At 46.0% G+C, this 20,447-nt stretch overlaps 1 protein-coding gene across 2 annotated transcripts in view; it reads right to left on the bottom strand.

Moving 5' to 3' along the window:
* Nucleotides 1-18,957: 18,957 nt before the first annotated feature.
* Nucleotides 18,958-20,447, bottom strand: part of large1 (LARGE xylosyl- and glucuronyltransferase 1) — a 202,398-nt gene continuing 200,908 nt past the window's right edge. For both annotated transcript variants that reach the window (XM_055906053.1, XM_055906052.1), the window contains exon 15: nt 18,958-20,056. In XM_055906053.1, coding sequence (XP_055762028.1) covers nt 19,859-20,056 — 198 coding nt within the window. In that variant the 3' untranslated portion in view covers nt 18,958-19,858. The remainder of the gene's footprint in view (nt 20,057-20,447) is intronic.

Consider the following 20,447-nt stretch of genomic DNA (forward strand, 5'->3'; position numbering starts at 1 on the left):
AGTATCATTCTAACAGTCTGAGGACAGTATCATTCTAACTGTCTGAGGACAGTATCATTCTAACAGTCTGAGGACAGTATCATTCTAACAGTCTGAGGACAGTATCATTCTAACAGCCTGAGGACAGTATCATTCTAACAGTGTCTGAGGACAGTATCATTCTAACTGTCTGAGGACAGTATCATTCTAACAGTGTCTGAGGACTGTATCATTCTAACAGTCTGAGGACAGTATCATTCTAACAGTGTCTGAGGACAGTATCATTCTAACAGCCTGAGGACAGTATCATTCTAACAGCCTGAGGACAGTATCATTCTAACAGTCTGAGGACAGTATCATTCTAACAGTGTCTGAGGACAGTATCATTCTAACAGCCTGAGGACAGTATCATTCTAACAGTGTCTGAGGACAGTATAATTCTAACAGTCTGAGGACAGTATCATTCTAACAGTCTGAGGACAGTATCATTCTAACTGTCTGAGGACAGTATCATTCTAACAGTCTGAGGACAGTATCATTCTAACAGTCTGAGGACAGTATCATTCTAACAGCCTGAGGACAGTATCATTCTAACAGTGTCTGAGGACAGTATCATTCTAACTGTCTGAGGACAGTATCATTCTAACAGTGTCTGAGGACTGTATCATTCTAACAGTCTGAGGACAGTATCATTCTAACAGTGTCTGAGGACAGTATCATTCTAACAGTCTGAGGACAGTATCATTCTAACAGTGTCTGAGGACAGTATCATTCTAACTGTCTGAGGACAGTATCATTCTAACAGTGTCTGAGGACAGTATCATTCTAACAGTGCCTGAGGACAGTATCATTCTAACAGTGTCTGAGGACAGTATCATTCTAACTGCCTGAGGACAGTATCATTCTAACAGCCTGAGGACAGTATCATTCTAACAGTGTCTGAGGACAGTATAATTCTAACAGTCTGAGGACAGTATCATTCTAACAGTCTGAGGACAGTATCATTCTAACTGTCTGAGGACAGTATCATTCTAACAGTCTGAGGACAGTATCATTCTAACAGTCTGAGGACAGTATCATTCTAACAGCCTGAGGACAGTATCATTCTAACAGTGTCTGAGGACAGTATCATTCTAACTGTCTGAGGACAGTATCATTCTAACAGTGTCTGAGGACTGTATCATTCTAACAGTCTGAGGACAGTATCATTCTAACAGTGTCTGAGGACAGTATCATTCTAACAGTCTGAGGACAGTATCATTCTAACAGTGTCTGAGGACAGTATCATTCTAACATTCTGAGGACAGTATCATTCTAACAGTGTCTGAGGACAGTATCATTCTAACAGTGCCTGAGGACAGTATCATTCTAACAGTGTCTGAGGACAGTATCATTCTAACTGCCTGAGGACAGTATCATTCTAACTGTGTCTGAGGACAGTATCATTCTAACAGCCTGAGGACAGTATCATTCTAACTGTCTGAGGACAGTATCATTCTAACAGTGTCTGAGGACAGTATCATTCTAACCTCCTGAGGACAGTATCATTCTAACAGTTTCTGAGGACAGTATCATTCTAACAGTGTCTGAGGACAGTATCATTCTAACAGTGTCTGAGGACAGTATCATTCTAACAGTGTCTGAGGACAGTATCATTCTAACAGCCTGAGGACAGTATCATTCTAACAGCCTGAGGACAGTATCATTCTAACAGTGTCTGAGGACAGTATCATTCTAACAGTGTCTGAGGACAGTATCATTCTAACAGTGTCTGAGGACAGTATCATTCTAACAGTCTGAGGACAGTATCATTCTAACAGTCTGAGGACAGTATCATTCTAACAGTGTCTGAGGACAGTATCATTCTAACAGTGTCTGAGGACAGTCTCATTCTAACAGTCTGAGGACAGTATCATTCTAACAGTGTCTGAGGACAGTATCATTCTAACTGTGTCTGAGGACAGTATCATTCTAAAAGTCTGAGGACAGTATCATTCTAACAGTGTCTGAGGACAGTATCATTCTAACAGCCTGAGGACAGTATCATTCTAACTGTCTGAGGACAGTATCATTCTAACAGCCTGAGGACAGTATCATTCTAACTGTGTCTGAGGACAGTATCATTCTAACAGTGTCTGAGGACAGTATCATTCTAACTGTCTGAGGACAGTATCATTCTAACAGTGTCTGAGGACAGTATCATTCTAACAGCCTGAGGACAGTATCATTCTAACTGTCTGAGGACAGTATCATTCTAACAGTGTCTGAGGACAGTATCATTCTAACTGTCTGAGGACAGTATCATTCTAACAGTGTCTGAGGACAGTATCATTCTAACTGTCTGAGGACAGTATCATTCTAACTGTGTCTGAGGACAGTATCATTCTAACAGCCTGAGGACAGTATCATTCTAACTGTGTCTGAGGACAGTATCATTCTAACTGTCTGAGGACAGTATCATTCTAACAGTGTCTGAGGACAGTATCATTCTAACAGTGTCTGAGGACAGTATCATTCTAACTGTCTGAGGACAGTATCATTCTAGCAGTGTCTGTGGACAGTATCATTCTAACTGTCTGAGGACAGTATCATTCTAACAGTGTCTGAGGACAGTATCATTCTAACTGTCTGAGGACAGTATCATTCTAACAGTGTCTGAGGACAGTATCATTCTAACAGCCTGAGGACAGTATCATTCTAACTGTCTGAGGACAGTATCATTCTAACAGTGTCTGAGGACAGTATCATTCTAACTGTCTGGACAGTATCATTCTAACAGTGTCTGAGGACAGTATCATTCTAACAGTGTCTGAGGACAGTATCATTCTAACAGTGTCTGAGGACAGTATCATTCTAACAGTGTCCGAGGACAGTATCATTCTAACTGTGTCTGAGGACAGTATCATTCTAAATGCCTGAGGACAGTATCATTCTAACAGTGTCTGAGGACAGTATCATTCTAACAGCCTGAGGACAGTATCATTCTAACAGTGTCTGAGGACAGTATCATTCTAACCTCCTGAGGACAGTATCATTCTAACTGTCTGAGGACAGTATCATTCTAACAGTGTCTGAGGACAGTATCATTCTAACAGTGTCTGAGGACAGTATCATTCTAACTGTGTCTGAGGACAGTATCATTCTAACAGTGTCTGAGGACAGTATCATTCTAACAGTGTCTGAGGACAGTATCATTCTAACAGCCTGAGGACAGTATCATTCTAACTGTCTGAGGACAGTATCATTCTAATAGTGTCTGAGGACAGCATCATTCTAACAGTGTCTGAGGACAGTATCATTCTAACAGTGTCTGAGGACAGTATCATTCTAACAGTGTCTGAGGACAGTATCATTCTAACAGCCTGAGGACAGTATCATTCTAACAGTATCTGAGGACAGTATCATTCTAACAGCCTGAGGACAGTATCATTCTAACTGTCTGAGGACAGTATCATTCTAACAGTGTCTGAGGACAGTATCATTCTAACTGTCTGAGGACAGTATCATTCTAACAGTGTCTGAGGACAGTATCATTCTAACAGCCTGAGGACAGTATCATTCTAACAGTGTCTGAGGACAGTATCATTCTAACCTCCTGAGGACAGTATCATTCTAACTGTCTGAGGACAGTATCATTCTAACAGTGTCTGAGGACAGTATCATTCTAACAGTGTCTGAGGACAGTATCATTCTAACTGTGTCTGAGGACAGTATCATTCTAACAGTGTCTGAGGACAGTATCATTCTAACAGTGTCTGAGGACAGTATCATTCTAACAGCCTGAGGACAGTATCATTCTAACTGTCTGAGGACAGTATCATTCTAACTGTGTCTGAGGACAGTATCATTCTAACAGCCTGAGGACAGTATCATTCTAACAGTGTCTGAGGACAGTATCATTCTAACAGTGTCTGAGGACAGTATCATTCTAACAGCCTGAGGACAGTATCATTCTAACAGTATCTGAGGACAGTATCATTCTAACTGTGTCTGAGGACAGTATCATTCTAACAGTCTGAGGACAGTATCATTCTAACAGTCTGAGGACAGTATCATTCTAACAGCCTGAGGACAGTATCATTCTAACTGTCTGAGGACAGTATCATTCTAACAGTGTCTGAGGACAGTATCATCCTAACTGTCTGAGGACAGTATCATTCTAACAGTGTCTGAGGACAGTATCATTCTAACAGTGTCTGAGGACAGTATCATTCTAACAGCCTGAGGACAGTATCATTCTAACAGTCTGAGGACAGTATCATTCTAACCTCCTGAGGACAGTATCATTCTAACCTCCTGAGGACAGTATCATTCTAACCTCCTGAGGACAGTATCATTCTAACAGTCTGAGGACAGTATCATTCTAACCTCCTGAGGACAGTATCATTCTAACCTCCTGAGGACAGTATCATTCTAACAGTGTCTGAGGACAGTATCATTCTAACAGTGTCTGAGGACAGTATCATTCTAACAGCCTGAGGACAGTATCATTCTAACAGTGTCTGAGGACAGTATCATTCTAACAGTGTCTGAGGACAGTATCATTCTAACTGTCTGAGGACAGTATCATTCTAACAGCCTGAGGACAGTATCATTCTAACAGTTTCTGAGGACAGTATCATTCTAACAGTGTCTGTGGACAGTATCATTCTAACAGTGTCTGAGGACAGTATCATTCTAACAGTGTCTGAGGACAGTATCATTCTAACAGTGTCTGAGGACAGTATCATTCTAACAGCCTGAGGACAGTATCATTCTAACAGTTTCTGAGGACAGTATCATTCTAACAGTCTGAGGACAGTATCATTCTAACTGTCTGAGGACAGTATCATTCTAACAGTGCCTGAGGACAGTATCATTCTAACCTCCTGAGGACAGTATCATTCGAACAGTCTGAGGACAGTATCATTCTAACAGTGTCTGAGGACAGTATCATTCTAACAGTGTCTGAGGACAGTATCATTCTAACAGTGTCTGAGGACAGTATCATTCTAACAGCCTGAGGACAGTATCATTCTAACAGTGTCTGAGGACAGTATCATTCTAACAGTGTCTGAGGACAGTATCATTCTAACTGTCTGAGGACAGTATCATTCTAACAGTGTCTGAGGACAGTAGCATTCTAACCTCCTGAGGACAGTATCATTCTAACTGTCTGAGGACAGTATCATTCTAACAGTGTCTGAGGACAGTATCATTCTAACAGTGTCTGAGGACAGTATCATTCTAACAGTGTCTGAGGACAGTATCATTCTAACAGTGTCTGAGGACAGTATCATTCTAACAGTGTCTGAGGACAGTATCATTCTAACAGCCTGAGGACAGTATCATTCTAACAGTGTCTGAGGACAGTATCATTCTAACAGTGTCTGAGGACAGTATCATTCTAACAGTCTGAGGACAGTATCATTCTAACAGTGTCTGAGGACAGTATCATTCTAACAGCCTGAGGACAGTATCATTCTAACTGTCTGGGGACAGTATCATTCTAACAGTGTCTGAGGACAGTATCATTCTAACAGTGTCTGAGGACAGTATCATTCTAACTGTGTCTGAGGACAGTATCATTCTAACTGTCTGAGGACAGTATCATTCTAACAGTGTCTGAGGACAGTATCATTTTAACTGTCTGAGGACAGTATCATTCTAACAGTGTCTGAGGACAGTATCATTCTAACAGCCTGAGGACAGTATCATTCTAACAGTGTCTGAGGACAGTAGCATTCTAACCTCCTGAGGACAGTATCATTCTAACTGTCTGAGGACAGTATCATTCTAACAGTGTCTGAGGACAGTATCATTCTAACAGTGTCTGAGGACAGTATCATTCTAACAGTGTCTGAGGACAGTATCATTCTAACAGCCTGAGGACAGTATCATTCTAACTGTCTGAGGACAGTATCATTCTAATAGTGTCTGAGGACAGTATCATTCTAACAGTGTCTGAGGACAGTATCATTCTAACTGTCTGAGGACAGTATCATTCCAACAGTGTCTGAGGACAGTATCATTCTAACAGTGTCTGAGGACAGTATCATTCTAACAGTCTGAGGACAGTATCATTCTAACTGTGTCTGAGGACAGTATAATTCAAACAGTGTCTGAGGACAGTATCATTCTAACAGCCTGAGGACAGTATCATTCTAACAGTGTCTGAGGACAGTATCATTCTAACAGTGTCTGAGGACAGTATCATTCTAACAGTCTGAGGACAGTATCATTCTAACAGTGTCTGAGGACAGTATCATTCTAACAGTCTGAGGACAGTATCATTCTAACAGCCTGAGGACAGTATCATTCTAACAGTGTCTGAGGACAGTATCATTCTAACAGTGTCTGAGGACAGTATCATTCTAACAGTGTCTGAGGACAGTATCATTCTAACAGTGTCTGAGGACAGTATCATTCTAACAGTCTGAGGACAGTATCATTCTAACAGCCTGAGGACAGTATCATTCTAACAGTGTCTGAGGACAGTATCATTCTAACAGTGTCTGAGGACAGTATCATTCTAACAGTGTCTGAGGACAGTATCATTCTAACAGTGTCTGAGGACAGTATCATTCTAACAGTGTCTGAGGACAGTATCATTCTAACTGTCTGAGGACAGTATCATTCTAACAGTGTCTGAGGACAGTATCATTCTAACAGTGTCTGAGGACAGTATCATTCTAACAGTGTCTGAGGACAGTATCATTCTAATAGTGTCTGAGGACAGTATCATTCTAACAGTGTCTGAGGACAGTATCATTCTAACTGTCTGAGGACAGTATCATTCTAACTGTCTGAGGACAGTATCATTCTAACAGTGTCTGAGGACAGTATCATTCTAACAGTGTCTGAGGACAGTATCATTCTAACAGTGTCTGAGGACAGTATCATTCTAACAGCCTGAGGACAGTATCATTCTAACTGTCTGAGGACAGTATCATTCTAATAGTGTCTGAGGACAGTATCATTCTAACAGTGTCTGAGGACAGTATCATTCTAACTGTCTGAGGACAGTATCATTCCAACAGTGTCTGAGGACAGTATCATTCTAACAGTCTGAGGACAGTATCATTCTAACTGTGTCTGAGGACAGTATCATTCTAACTGTGTCTGAGGACAGTATCATTCTAACAGTGTCTGAGGACAGTATCATTCTAACAGTCTGAGGACAGTATCATTCTAACAGTGTCTGAGGACAGTATCATTCTAACAGTCTGAGGACAGTATCATTCTAACAGCCTGAGGACAGTATCATTCTAACAGTGTCTGAGGACAGTATCATTCTAACAGTGTCTGAGGACAGTATCATTCTAACAGTGTCTGAGGACAGTATCATTCTAACAGTGTCTGAGGACAGTATCATTCTAACAGTCTGAGGACAGTATCATTCTAACAGCCTGAGGACAGTATCATTCTAACAGTGTCTGAGGACAGTATCATTCTAACAGTGTCTGAGGACAGTATCATTCTAACAGTGTCTGAGGACAGTATCATTCTAACAGTGTCTGAGGACAGTATCATTCTAACTGTCTGAGGACAGTATCATTCTAACAGTGTCTGAGGACAGTATCATTCTAACAGTGTCTGAGGACAGTATCATTCTAACAGTGTCTGAGGACAGTATCATTCTAATAGTGTCTGAGGACAGTATCATTCTAACAGTGTCTGAGGACAGTATCATTCTAACTGTCTGAGGACAGTATCATTCTAACTGTCTGAGGACAGTATCATTCTAACAGTGTCTGAGGACAGTATCATTCTAAACTCCTGAGGACAGTACAGTTTACCGGAGACCCCACACAATGCTAACATCAATCTAGAGCCCCCCCCCCCCCCCCCTCCCTGCACCAGCCACCAGGGCCTTTCTACATCAACACTAGGCTAACACCTCCCTGATGTACTCTCCATTCATTACAGGAAGCCGGGCCCAGGCCAAATTCATGCATTACATTTTAAATGAATGAGCTGCTCGTTTTAAACGTTTTAATAACCACTCAGATAAGAGAAATGGTTTCCAGGGATGGATGGACGGATGGATGGATGTGTGTGTGTGTGTGGCATTCGGGACAGTAGTTAAGGAATGGCTTGACACTGGAGGGAGCATAGCTGATAAACAGGGTGTTGCCTAGAGTCTAATTTAATTTAGAGGTCACACATTTTGTCCTGCGAATTTCAGATATTCTCAGAGAGACCAGGATGTTCCCCCTGGGGAAAGAGACCAGGATGTTCCCCCTGGGGAAAGAAACCAGGATGTTCCCCTGGGGGAAAGAGACCAGGATGTTCCCCTGGGGGAAAGAGACCAGGATGTTCCCCTGGGGGAAAGAGACCAGGATGTTCCCCTGAGGGAAAGAGACCAGGATGTTCCCCTGGGGGAAAGAGACCAGGATGTTCCCCTGGGGGAGAGAGACCAGGAAGGTTTCAGAGATTGTTCTCAGAGAGACCAGGATGTTCCCCCTGGGGGAAAGAGAAGAGGAAGGTTTCAGAGATTGTTCTCAGAGAGACCAGGATGTTCCCCCTGGGGGAAAGAGACCAGGATGTTCCCCTTGGGGAAAGAGACCAGGATGTTCCCCCTGGGGGAAAGAGAACAGGAAGGTCTCAGAGATTGTTCTCAGAGAGACCAGGATGTTCCCCCTGGGGGAAAGAGACCAGGATGTTCCCCTGGGGGAAAGAGACCAGGATGTTCCCCTGGGGGAAAGAGACCAGGATGTTCCCCTGGGGGAAAGAGACCAGGATGTTCCCCTGGGGGAAAGAGACCAGGATGTTCCCCTGGGGGAAAGAGACCAGGATGTTCCCCTGGGGGAAAGAGAGACCAGGATCTTCCCCTGGGGGAAAGAGAGACCAGGATGGTCCCCTGGGGGAAAGAGAACAGGAAGGTCTCAGAGATTGTTCTCAGAGAGACCAGGATGTTCCCCTGGGGGAAAGAGACCAGGATGTTCCCCTTGGGGAAAGAGACCAGGATGTTCCCCTGGGGGAAAGAGAGACCAGGATGTTCCCCTGGGGGAAAGAGACCAGGAAGGTTTCAGAGATTGTTCTCAGAGAGACCAGGATGTTCCCCCTGGGGGAAAGAGACCAGGATGTTCCCCTGGGGGAAAGAGACCAGGATGTTCCCCCTGGGGGAAAGAGACCAGGATGTTCCCCCTGGGGGAAAGAGACCAGGATGTTCCCCTGGGGGAAAGAGAACAGGATGTTCCCCTGGGGGAAAGAGAACAGGAAGGTCTCAGAGATTGTTCTCAGAGAGACCTGGATGTTCCCCTTGGGGAAAGAGACCAGGATGTTCCCCTTGGGGAAAGAGACCAGGATGTTCCCCTGGGGGAAAGAGAACAGGATGTTCCCCTGGGGGAAAGAGAACAGGAAGGTTTCAGAGATTGTTCTCAGAGAGACCAGGATGTTCCCCTGGGGGAAAGAGACCAGGATGTTCCCCTGGGGGAAAGAGACCAGGATGTTCCCCTGGGGGAAAGAGACCAGGATGTTCCCCTGGGGGAAAGAGAGACCAGGATGTTCCCCTGGGGGAAAGAGAGACCAGGATGGTCCCCCTGGGGGAAAGAGAGACCAAGATGGTCCCCTGGGGGAAAGAGAGACCAGGATGGTCCCCTGGGGGAAAGAGAGACCAGGATGGTCCCCTGGGGGAAAGAGAGACCAGGATGTTCCCCTGGGGAAAGAGAGACCAGGATGTTCCCCTGGGGGAAAGAGACCAGGATGTTCCCCTGGGGGAAAGAGACCAGGATGTTCCCCTGGGGGAAAGAGAGACCAGGATGTTCCCCTGGGGGAAAGAGAGACCAGGATGGTCCCCTGGGGGAAAGAGAGACCAGGATGTTCCCCTGGGGGAAAGAGACCAGGATGTTCCCCTGGGGGAAAGAGAGACCAGGATGTTCCCCTGGGGAAAGAGACCAGGATGTTCCCCTGGGGGAAAGAGACCAGGATGTTCCCCTGGGGGAAAGAGAGACCAGGATGTTCCCCTGGGGGAAAGAGACCAGGATGTTCCCCTGGGGGAAAGAGAGACCAGGATGTTCCCCTGGGGGAAAGAGACCAGGATGTTCCACAAAATGTATTTCCACAAAATAAAGTTGATCTTGACCTTTCATTGATGGGTTAGGGTTATACAATGACGTTCTAGATGATTCTGTGCTTCCAACTTTAAGGCAACAGTTTGTGGGAAGGCACTTTCCTGTTTCAGCATGACGATGTCTCTGTGCACAAAGCGAGGTCATAATAATTGATTCTGCTTATGTTGTATCAATAGAAGGGGAGGGGTTATAAGACCCCTCCCTCTTTATTTGTATAGGGTCTTAGACTACAGATTAACAATATATTTACACATGATGTTTTAATATTGTCCCACAGTTGATCTGTCTCTGTGTCTCTCTCTGTGTCTCTCTCTGTGTCTCTCTCTGTGTCTCTCTCTGTCTGTCTGTCTGTGTCTCTCTCTGTGTCTGTCTGTGTCTCTCTCTGTGTCTGTCTGTGTCTCTCTCTGTGTCTGTCTGTGTCTCTCTCTGTGTCTGTCTGTGTCTCTCTCTGTGTCTGTCTGTGTCGCTCTCTGTGTCTGTCTGTGTCGCTCTCTGTGTCTGTGTGTCGCTCTCTGTGTCTGTGTGTCTCTCTCTGTGTCTGTGTGTCTCTCTCTGTGTCTGTGTGTCTCTCTCTGTGTCTGTGTGTCTCTCTCTGTGTCTGTCTGTCTGTCTGTCTGTCTGTCTGTCTGTCTGTCTGTCTGTCTGTCTGTCTCTCTCTCTCTGTCTCTCGCTCTCTCTCGCTCTCTCTCGCTCTCTCTGTCTCTCGCTCTGTCTCTCTCTCTGTCTCTCTCTCTGTCTCTCTCTCTGTCTCTCTCTCTGTCTCTCTCTCTGTCTCTCTCTCTCTGTCTCTGTCTCCCTCCCTCCCCCTCTGAGAAATGTGTGACTGAGACAGAACTCTGCAGGGGCGTGTAGGAGATAAGACTACTCAGACATTCCACTATAAATCAATGTGGACATTTACTGCTAAGCTTTTAGATAACACACTATAGGCCTTGTTTATATAGCTTTGTAGGTTTTGGTCTCAGGAGTAAAAAGGTAAATGACGTAGGAAGTGACATCACCAGGGCTAGACTTAGGATTTAATAAAACAACTTGAAACTTTTCTTTGATGCAGAACTTACTCTGAAACATGCGTGATATGTTCCTGATTGTCAACTTCTGTCTGCAATTACAATTAATAAAGGGTTTTTGTCCTAATGCTAATTTCACCAATGAGCCAATGATTGACAAGGACGAAAGGACCGAACCCTAACGCCTAAACAGAGCCCTGACCTCTAACCCCATCGAACACCTTTGTGATGAATTGGAACGCCGACTGCGAGCCAGGCCTAATCGCCCAACATCAGTTCCCGACCTCACTAATGCTCTTGTGGCTTAATGGAAGCAAGTCCCCACAGCAATGTTCCAACATCTAGTGGAAAGCCTTCCCCGAAGAGTGGAGGCTGTTATAGCAGCAATGTTCCAACATCTAGTGGAAAGCCTTCCCCGAAGAGTGGAGGCTGTTATAGCAGCAATGTTCCAACATCTAGTGGAAAGCCTTCCCAGAAGAGTGGAGGCTGTTATAGCAGCAATGTTCCAACATCTAGTTGAAAGCCTTCCCAGAAGAGTGGAGGCTGTTATAGCAGCAATGTTCCAACATCTAGTGGAAAGCCTTCCCAGAAGAGTGGAGGCTGTTATAACAGCAATGTTCCAACATCTAGTGGAAAGCCTTCCCAGAAGAGTGGAGGCTGTTATAGCAGCAATGTTCCAACATCTAGTGGAAAGCCTTCCCAGAAGAGTGGAGGCTGTTATAGCAGCAATGTTCCAACATCTAGGGGAAAGCCTTCCCAGAAGAGTGGAGGCTGTTATAGCAGCAATGTTCCAACATCTAGTGGAAAGCCTTCCCAGAAGAGTGGAGGCTGTTATAACAGCAATGTTCCAACATCTAGTGGAAAGCCTTCCCAGAAGAGTGGAGGCTGTTATAGCAGCAATGTTCCAACATCTAGTTGAAAGCCTTCCCAGAAGAATGGAGGCTGTTATAGCAGCAATGTTCCAACATCTAGTGGAAAGCCTTCCCAGAAGAGTGGAGGCTGTTATAGCAGCAATGTTCCAACATCTAGGGGAAAGCCTTCCCAGAAGAGTGGAGGCTGTTATAGCAGCAATGTTCCAACATCTAGGGGAAAGCCTTCCCAGAAGAGTGGAGGCTGTTATAGCAGCAATGTTCCAACATCTAGTGGAAAGCCTTCCCCGAAGAGTGGAGGCTGTTATAGCAGCAATGTTCCAACATCTAGTGGAAAGCCTTCCCCGAAGAGTGGAGGCTGTTATAGCAGCAATGTTCCAACATCTAGTGGAAAGCCTTCCCAGAAGAGTGGAGGCTGTTATAGCAGCAATGTTCCAACATCTAGGGGAAAGCCTTCCCAGAAGAGTGGAGGCTGTTATAGCGGCAATGTTCCAACATCTAGTGGAAAGCCTTCCCCGAAGAGTGGAGGCTGTTATAGCAGCAATGTTCCAACATCTAGTGGAAAGCCTTCCCCGAAGAGTGGAGGCTGTTATAGCAGCAATGTTCCAACATCTAGTGGAAAGCCTTCCCCGAAGAGTGGAGGCTGTTATAGCAGCAATGTTCCAACATCTAGTGGAAAGCCTTCCCCGAAGAGTGGAGGCTGTTATAGCAGCAATGTTCCAACATCTAGTGGAAAGCCTTCCCCGAAGAGTGGAGGCTGTTATAGCAGCAATGTTCCAACATCTAGTGGAAAGCCTTCCCCGAAGAGTGGAGGCTGTTATAGCAGCAATGTTCCAACATCTAGTGGAAAGCCTTCCCAGAAGAGTGGAGGCTGTTATAGCAGCAATGTTCCAACATCTAGGGGAAAGCCTTCCCAGAAGAGTGGAGGCTGTTATAGCAGCAATGTTCCAACATCTAGTGGAAAGCCTTCCCAGAAGAGTGGAGGCTGTTATAACAGCAATGTTCCAACATCTAGTGGAAAGCCTTCCCAGAAGAGTGGAGGCTGTTATAGCAGCAATGTTCCAACATCTAGTGGAAAGCCTTCCCAGAAGAGTGGAGGCTGTTATAGCAGCAATGTTCCAACATCTAGTGGAAAGCCTTCCCAGAAGAGTGGAGGCTGTTATAGCAGCAATGTTCCAACATCTAGTGGAAAGCCTTCCCAGAAGAGTGGAGGCTGTTATAACAGCAATGTTCCAACATCTAGTGGAAAGCCTTCCCAGAAGAGTGGAGGCTGTTATAGCAGCAATGTTCCAACATCTAGTGGAAAGCCTTCCCAGAAGAGTGGAGGCTGTTATAGCAGCAATGTTCCAACATCTAGTGGAAAGCCTTCCCAGAAGAGTGGAGGCTGTTATAGCAGCAATGTTCCAACATCTAGTGGAAAGCCTTCCCAGAAGAGTGGAGGCTGTTATAGCAGCATTGTTCCAACATCTAGTGGAAAGCCTTCCCAGAAGAGTGGAGGCTGTTATAACAGCAATGTTCCTACATCTAGTGGAAAGCCTTCCCAGAAGAGTGGAGGCTGTTATAGCAGCAATGTTCCAACATCTAGTGGAAAGCCTTCCCAGAAGAGTGGAGGCTGTTATAGCAGCAATGTTCCAACATCTATTGGAAAGCCTTCCCAGAAGAGTGGAGGCTGTTATAGCAGCAATGTTCCAACATCTAGTGGAAAGCCTTCCCAGAAGAGTGGAGGCTGTTATAGCAGTAATGTTCCAACATCTAGTGGAAAGCCTTCCCAGAAGAGTGGAGGCTGTTATAACAGCAATGTTCCAACATCTAGTGGAAAGCCTTCCCAGAAGAGTGGAGGCTGTTATAGCAGCAATGTTCCAACATCTATTGGAAAGCCTTCCCAGAAGAGTGGAGGCTGTTATAGCAGCAATGTTCCAACATCTAGTGGAAAGCCTTCCCAGAAGAGTGGAGGCTGTTATAGCAGCAATGTTCCAACATCTAGTGGAAAGCCTTCCCAGAAGAGTGGAGGCTGTTACAGCAGCAATGTTCCAACATCTAGTGGAAAGCCTTCCCAGAAGAGTGGAGGCTGTTATAGCAGCAATGTTCCAACATCTAGTGGAAAGCCTTCCCAGAAGAGTGGAGGCTGTTATAGCGGCAATGTTCCATCATCTAGTGGAAAGCCTTCCCAGAAGAGTGGAGGCTGTTATAGCAGCAATGTTCCAACATCTAGTGGAAAGCCTTCCCAGAAGAGTGGAGGCTGTTATAGCAGCAATGTTCCATCATCTAGTGGAAAGCCTTCCCAGAAGAGTGGAGGCTGTTATAGCAGCAATGTTCCATCATCTAGTGGAAAGCCTTCCCAGACGAGTGGAGGCTGTTATAGCAGCAATGTTCCAACATCTAGTGGAAAGCCTTCCCAGAAGAGTGGAGGCTGTTATAGCTGCAATGTTCCAACATTTAGTGGAAAGCCTTCCCAGAAGAGTGGAGACTGTTATAGCAGCAATGTTCCAACATCTATTGGAAAGCCTTCCCAGAAGAGTGGAGGCTGTTATAGCAGCAAAGAGGGGGGACCAACTCCATATTAATGCCCATGATTTTGGAATGAGATGTTTGACGAGCAGGTGTCCACATACTTTGGTGATGTTGTGTATTTCTCGACCAGCGACGGGCCACTTTGATGGGATGGGGGCCACGAAAAATCTGAGCGGCCGCAGTTGTGACAGACTGAAAAAACAACACTGATCCACTCATTAGTTTTAATTCAGGAAGCAGCAGCATCATGTCTGTCTGGCAATCTATCTGGCAGTCTATCTGGCAGTCTATCTGGCAGCTCCCCACCTAGTTACACATCTCTAGTTCTGAATAGCTTCTCAAGGGGATGGAGCTCCATCTCTCCACACACTCCTCATACACACACACAGTCACTCCTCATAAACACACACAGTCACTCCTCATAAACACACACAGTCACTCCTCATAAACACACACAGTCACTCCTCATAAACACACACAGTCACTCCTCATAAACACACACAGTCACTCCTCATAAACACACACAGTCACTCCTCATAAACACACACAGTCACACCTCATAAACACACACACACAGTCACTCCTCATAAACACACACAGTCACTCCTCATAAACACACACAGTCACTCCTCATAAACACACACAGTCACTCCTCATAAACACACACAGTCACTCCTGATAAACACACACAGTCACTCCTGATAAACACACACAGTCACTCCTCATAAACACACACAGTCACACCTCATAAACACACACAGTCACTCCTCATAAACATCTAGTCAGTGTGGTGGGGGCTCTAGTCAGTGTGGTGGGGGCCCTAGTCAGTTTGGTGGGGGCCATCCAAGCTTTGGTTGTCACTAGTTACCACAGCCACAAACCTTCATGTAAGGTTAGGCATAAGGTCAGGCATAAGGTCAGGCATAAGGTCAGCAGTGTGGTTAAGGTTAGGATTAGGTTTAAATCAGATTTTAAAAAATGTTTTAAATTGGCAGAGTTTAGCCATAATGACTTTGTGGCTGTGGTAACTAGTAACGACCCCATCCAGGCTTTTAGCCTGACCTCCAGGACGGTCTGAGTGACATCATCACCTCCACCTCCCTTCGTTTCATCTCTTATCATCGCTACTAGTGGGTTGTGTTACATTAGAAACGCAGTCCTGGGGGGTCCGAATCCTCCATGTTGTGTGTCTGTCCATCCGTCCAGCCTCCTCCCTCTTCAACAGGAGACAGTTCCGCTGGCGTGCTCGTTTCCCACCTTACGACCGGCAACACACACTGATACGTAACGAAGGGAACAACTGACAACGGGGAAAAAAAGGTCAACCATGAGCTGATTGGTTTATATGCTCCACTTCCTGCTTGGTGAGAGGGGTGGAGTCAGAAGCAAGGATACTAACAGAGTGATATCATGAAGACGAGATGTTTGAGTGGGTGTTAGGTGTGTGTGTGTGTGTGTGTGTGTGTGTGTGTGTGTGTGTGTGTGTGTGTGTGTGTGTGTGTGTGTGTGTGTGTGTGTGTGTGTGTGTTTGTGTGTGTGTGTGTCGGTGTGTGTGTTTGGGTGTGTGTGTGTGTCGGTGTGTGTGTGTTAGGTGTGTGTGTGTGTTAGGTGTGTGTGTGTGTGTGTGTGTGTGTGTTTCAAACCAAATATATTGAAGCACATTCAACAAACTGCCACCCAGATTGTCCATCAGTCCTAGTGATAACACCTACTCAAACATCTCACACACACACACACACACCTAACACACACACCTAACACACACACCTAACACACACACCTAACACACACACCTAACACACACACCTAACACACACACCTAACACACACACACACCTAACACCCAGACTGTCCATCAGTCCTAGTGAGTAAAACAGTGTTTCTGAATCTGTCAGAAACACACTTCCTGGTTGTATGTAAAGATCTATCCTGAACACAGATGGGCTGGATGACCCTGTACTGACCGTGTACATGAGCCCGGTTCTGATCCATATCAACCCTGTACTGTCCTATGAGCCAGGAGACTGGTTCTGATCCATATCAACCCTGTACTGTCCTATGAGCCAGGAGACTGGTTCTGATCCATATCAACCCTGTACTGTCATATGAGCCAGGAGACTGGTTCTGATCCATATCAACCCTGTACTGTCCTATGAGCCAGGAGACTGGTTCTGATCCATATCAACCCTGTACTGTCATATGAGCCAGGAGACTGGTTCTGATCCATATCAACCCTGTACTGTCATATGAGCCAGGAGACTGGTTCTGATCCATATCAACCCTGTACTGTCCTATGAGCCAGGAGGCTGGTTCTGATCCATATCAACGCTGTACTGTCATATGAGCCAGGAGGCTGGTTCTGATCCATATCAACGCTGTACTGTCATATGAGCCAGGAGACTGGTTCTGATCCATATCAACCCTGTACTGTCATATGGGCCAGGAGACTGGTTCTGATCTATATCAACCCTGTACTGTCCTATGGGCCAGGAGACTGGTTCTGATCCATATCAACCCTGTACTGTCCTATGAGCCAGGAGACTGGTTCTGATCCATATCAACCCTGTACTGTCATATGGGCCAGGAGACTGGTTCTGATCTATATCAACCCTGTACTGTCCTATGGGCCAGGAGACTGGTTCTGATCCATATCAACCCTGTACTGTCATATGAGCCAGGAGACTGGTTCTGATCCATATCAACCCTGTACTGTCATATGAGCCAGGAGACTGGTTCTGATCCATATCAACCCTGTACTGTCATATGGGCCAGGAGACTGGTTCTGATCTATATCAGACTGGAACTAAATGTAGCAGACGGAGTAGCTCACTATGGCACCCTGTTCCCTATATAGTGCACTACTTTAGACCAGAGCCCTATTCCCTATATAGTGCACTACTTTAGACCAGAGCCCTATTCCCTATATAGTGCACTACTTTAGACCAAAGGGTGCACTATATAGAATAGGGCTCTGGTCTAAAGTAGTGCACTATATAGGGAATAGGGCTCTGGTCTAAAGTAGTGTACTATATAGGGAATAGGGCTCTGGTCTAAAGTAGTGCACTATATAGGGAATAGGGCTCTGGTCTAAAGTAGTGCACTATATAGGGAACAGGGCTCTGGTCTAAAGTAGTGCACTATATAGGGAATAGGGCTCTGGTCTATAGTAGTGTACTATATAGGGAATAGGGCTCTGGTCTAAAGTAGTGCACTATATATTATTATTATTTATATTTCACATTCTTCCACTGCAAAACTTCCATTCCAGTGTTTTACTTCTATATTGTATTTACTTGGCCACCGTGGCCTTTTTATTGCCTTTAACATCCCTTATCTCACCTCGTTTGCTCACATTGTATATAGACTTATTTTTCTACTGTATTATTGACTGTATGTTTGTTTATGTGTAACTCTGTGTTGTTGTATGTGTCGAACTGCTTTGCTTTATCTTGGCCAGGTCGCAATTGTAAATGAGAACTTGTTCTCAACTTGCCTACCTGGTTAAATAAAGGGGATCTGGCCGACCTGGTTAAATAAAGGGGATCTGGCCGACCTGGTTAAATAAAGGGGATCTGGCCGACCTGGTTAAATAAAGGGGATCTGGCCGACCTGGTTAAATAAAGGAGAAATAAAAATACAAAAACCAGATAGGGAATAGTGAGCCGTTTGGGACGTAGTCCATGTGTCAGTCATCCAGAGGAGATGCCCAGACTCTCCCTGATTCTGATTCTGTTATACTATATAGGGAATAGTGAGCCGTTTGGGACGTAGTCCATGTGTCAGTCATCCAGACTCTCCCTGATTCTGATTCTGTTGAGACTCTGATGTTTTTGTCTCTTGTCGCTGAGCAACATAATTTGCATTTTTATTGCAGTGAAACTTGGATACGTTGTCTGTCAGTTAAATTGTTTTATTTTTTAATTTTTACGACACATGGAGAGAGAGAAAAAATAATAGTTGTGATTTGCAGTGTACGGACATAATGTAAAGCACACAATGATTCCCAGCTTTGTGTTCCCTCTCCTCAGTTCTCGCTGGTTGTCCTGCAGGCAGACACCACATTACATTTATTCCAACAAACAGCGGCTGGGAACGAGCTGCTGCTCTTCCAGATATGGCACAGAGACAGAACAAATGTCTTGTCTGAAGTCCAAGTCCAAGGCTTCAGTCAGTCCCTCTCCCCCGCTCCTTCCTTCCAGCTCTCTCTCCCTCCCTCCCTCTCTCTCTCCCTCCCTCCCTCTCCCTCCCTCTCTCCCTCTCTCTCTCTCCCTCCCTCCCCCTCCCTCTCGCCCTCTCTCCCGCCCTCTCTCCCGCCCTCTCTCCCGCCCTCTCTCCCGCCCTCTCTCCCGCCCTCTCTCCCGCCCTCTCTCCCGCCCTCTCTCCCGCCCTCTCTCCCGCCCTCCCTCCCTCCCTCCCTCCTTCCTTCCCTCCCTCCTTCCCTCCCTCCTTCCTTCCCTCCCTCCCTCCCTCCCTCCCTCCCTCCCTCCCTCCTTCCCTCCCTCTCTTCCTCTCTTCCTCTCTCCCTCCCTCCCTCCCTCCCTCCCTCCCTCCCATAGTGATGTCCAGTAGTTCTGTTAGAGAAGGGCAGAGAGTTGTAGGAGTCCAGGCCAGCCTCTACTGACTCATCCTTCACAGCAGCAGCTTCCTCGTCCAGCCAGAAACCAGATGGAAACCAGGTCAGCAGCTTCCTCGTCCAGCCGGAAACCAGCCAGAAACCAGGTCAGCAGCTTCCTCGTCCAGCCAGAAACCAGATGGAAACCAGGTCAGCAGCTTCCTCGTCCAGCCAGAAACCAGATGGAAACCAGGTCAGCAGCTTCCTCGTCCAGCCAGAAACCAGATGGAAACCAGGTCAGCAGCTTCCTCATCCAGCCAGAAACCAGATGGAAACCAGGTCAGCAGCTTCCTCGTCCAGCCAGAAACCAGATGGAAACCAGGTCAGCAGCTTCCTCGTCCAGCCAGAAACCAGATGGAAACCAGGTCAGCAGCTTCCTCGTCCAGCCAGAAACCAGATGGAAACCAGGTCAGCAGCTTCTGGACAGGTTGCTCCCTCCGTCCTCGGAGGGGTTAAACAATGTTCGGTACACAACGACCTTACGGTTACCCCCGGTTACCCTTCAGTTGGTTAACGCTGGTTTGTCTCAAACCAGGTAATAACCCCAAACTAAAGGTGAGAGTTCACAAGAATCAGAGCTCACAATTTAAACCTCATGATCGGTTGGCACAAAGGTCAGAATTCGCGGTAAGAGTCTTTTAGTAACCGTTCTGTTCACTCCTGACTACATCGACTGTCCTTAGAATCCACCGCCCTTTCCCTCTCCTCTGCCCGGCCCAGAGGAGTCCTGGGTAGTAGTGTAGTCCTAGACGGCAATAGAGGAGGGTGTTATGGGTAGTGTAGTCAATAACGGGTCAGAGTGTCCTGGCTCATCGGTGTTGGCTAGCTGTTGTTCTCTGCAGTCATGTATTTGAGGGCAGCGAAGCCGTATCGTCTAGACATGTTCTGTTGGAACTCCTCTTTCAGGGTCTTCAGGCAGACCCGGTACTGCTTGTTGGACCGGAACTTGGTGATGTCGAAACTGGGCGCGTGAGGCATGTGGATCATATAGGCGTTGGGCAGAACCACAAACTCATACTCCTGGGACAGAGGACAGAGGACAGAGGACAGAGGACAGAGTTAGAAACACTAAGACAGCATCACTAACTCATACTGCTAGAAGAGAGGACAGAGGACAGAGTTAGAAACACTAAGACAGCATCACTAACTCATACTGCTGGAAGAGAGGACAGAGGACAGAGTTAGAAACACTAAGACAGCATCACTAACTCATACTGCTGGAAGAGAGGACAGAGGACAGAGTTAGAATCACTAAGACAGCATCACTAACTCATACTGCTGGAAGAGAGGACAGAGGACAGAGTTAGAAACACTAAGACAGCATCACTAACTCATACTGCTGGAAGAGAGGACAGAGTTAGAAACACTAAGACAGCATCACTAACTCATACTGCTGGAAGAGAGGACAGAG

The sequence above is a fragment of the Salvelinus fontinalis genome, chromosome 39 (assembly GCF_029448725.1).
Source record: "Salvelinus fontinalis isolate EN_2023a chromosome 39, ASM2944872v1, whole genome shotgun sequence".
NCBI lineage: Eukaryota > Metazoa > Chordata > Actinopteri > Salmoniformes > Salmonidae > Salvelinus > Salvelinus fontinalis.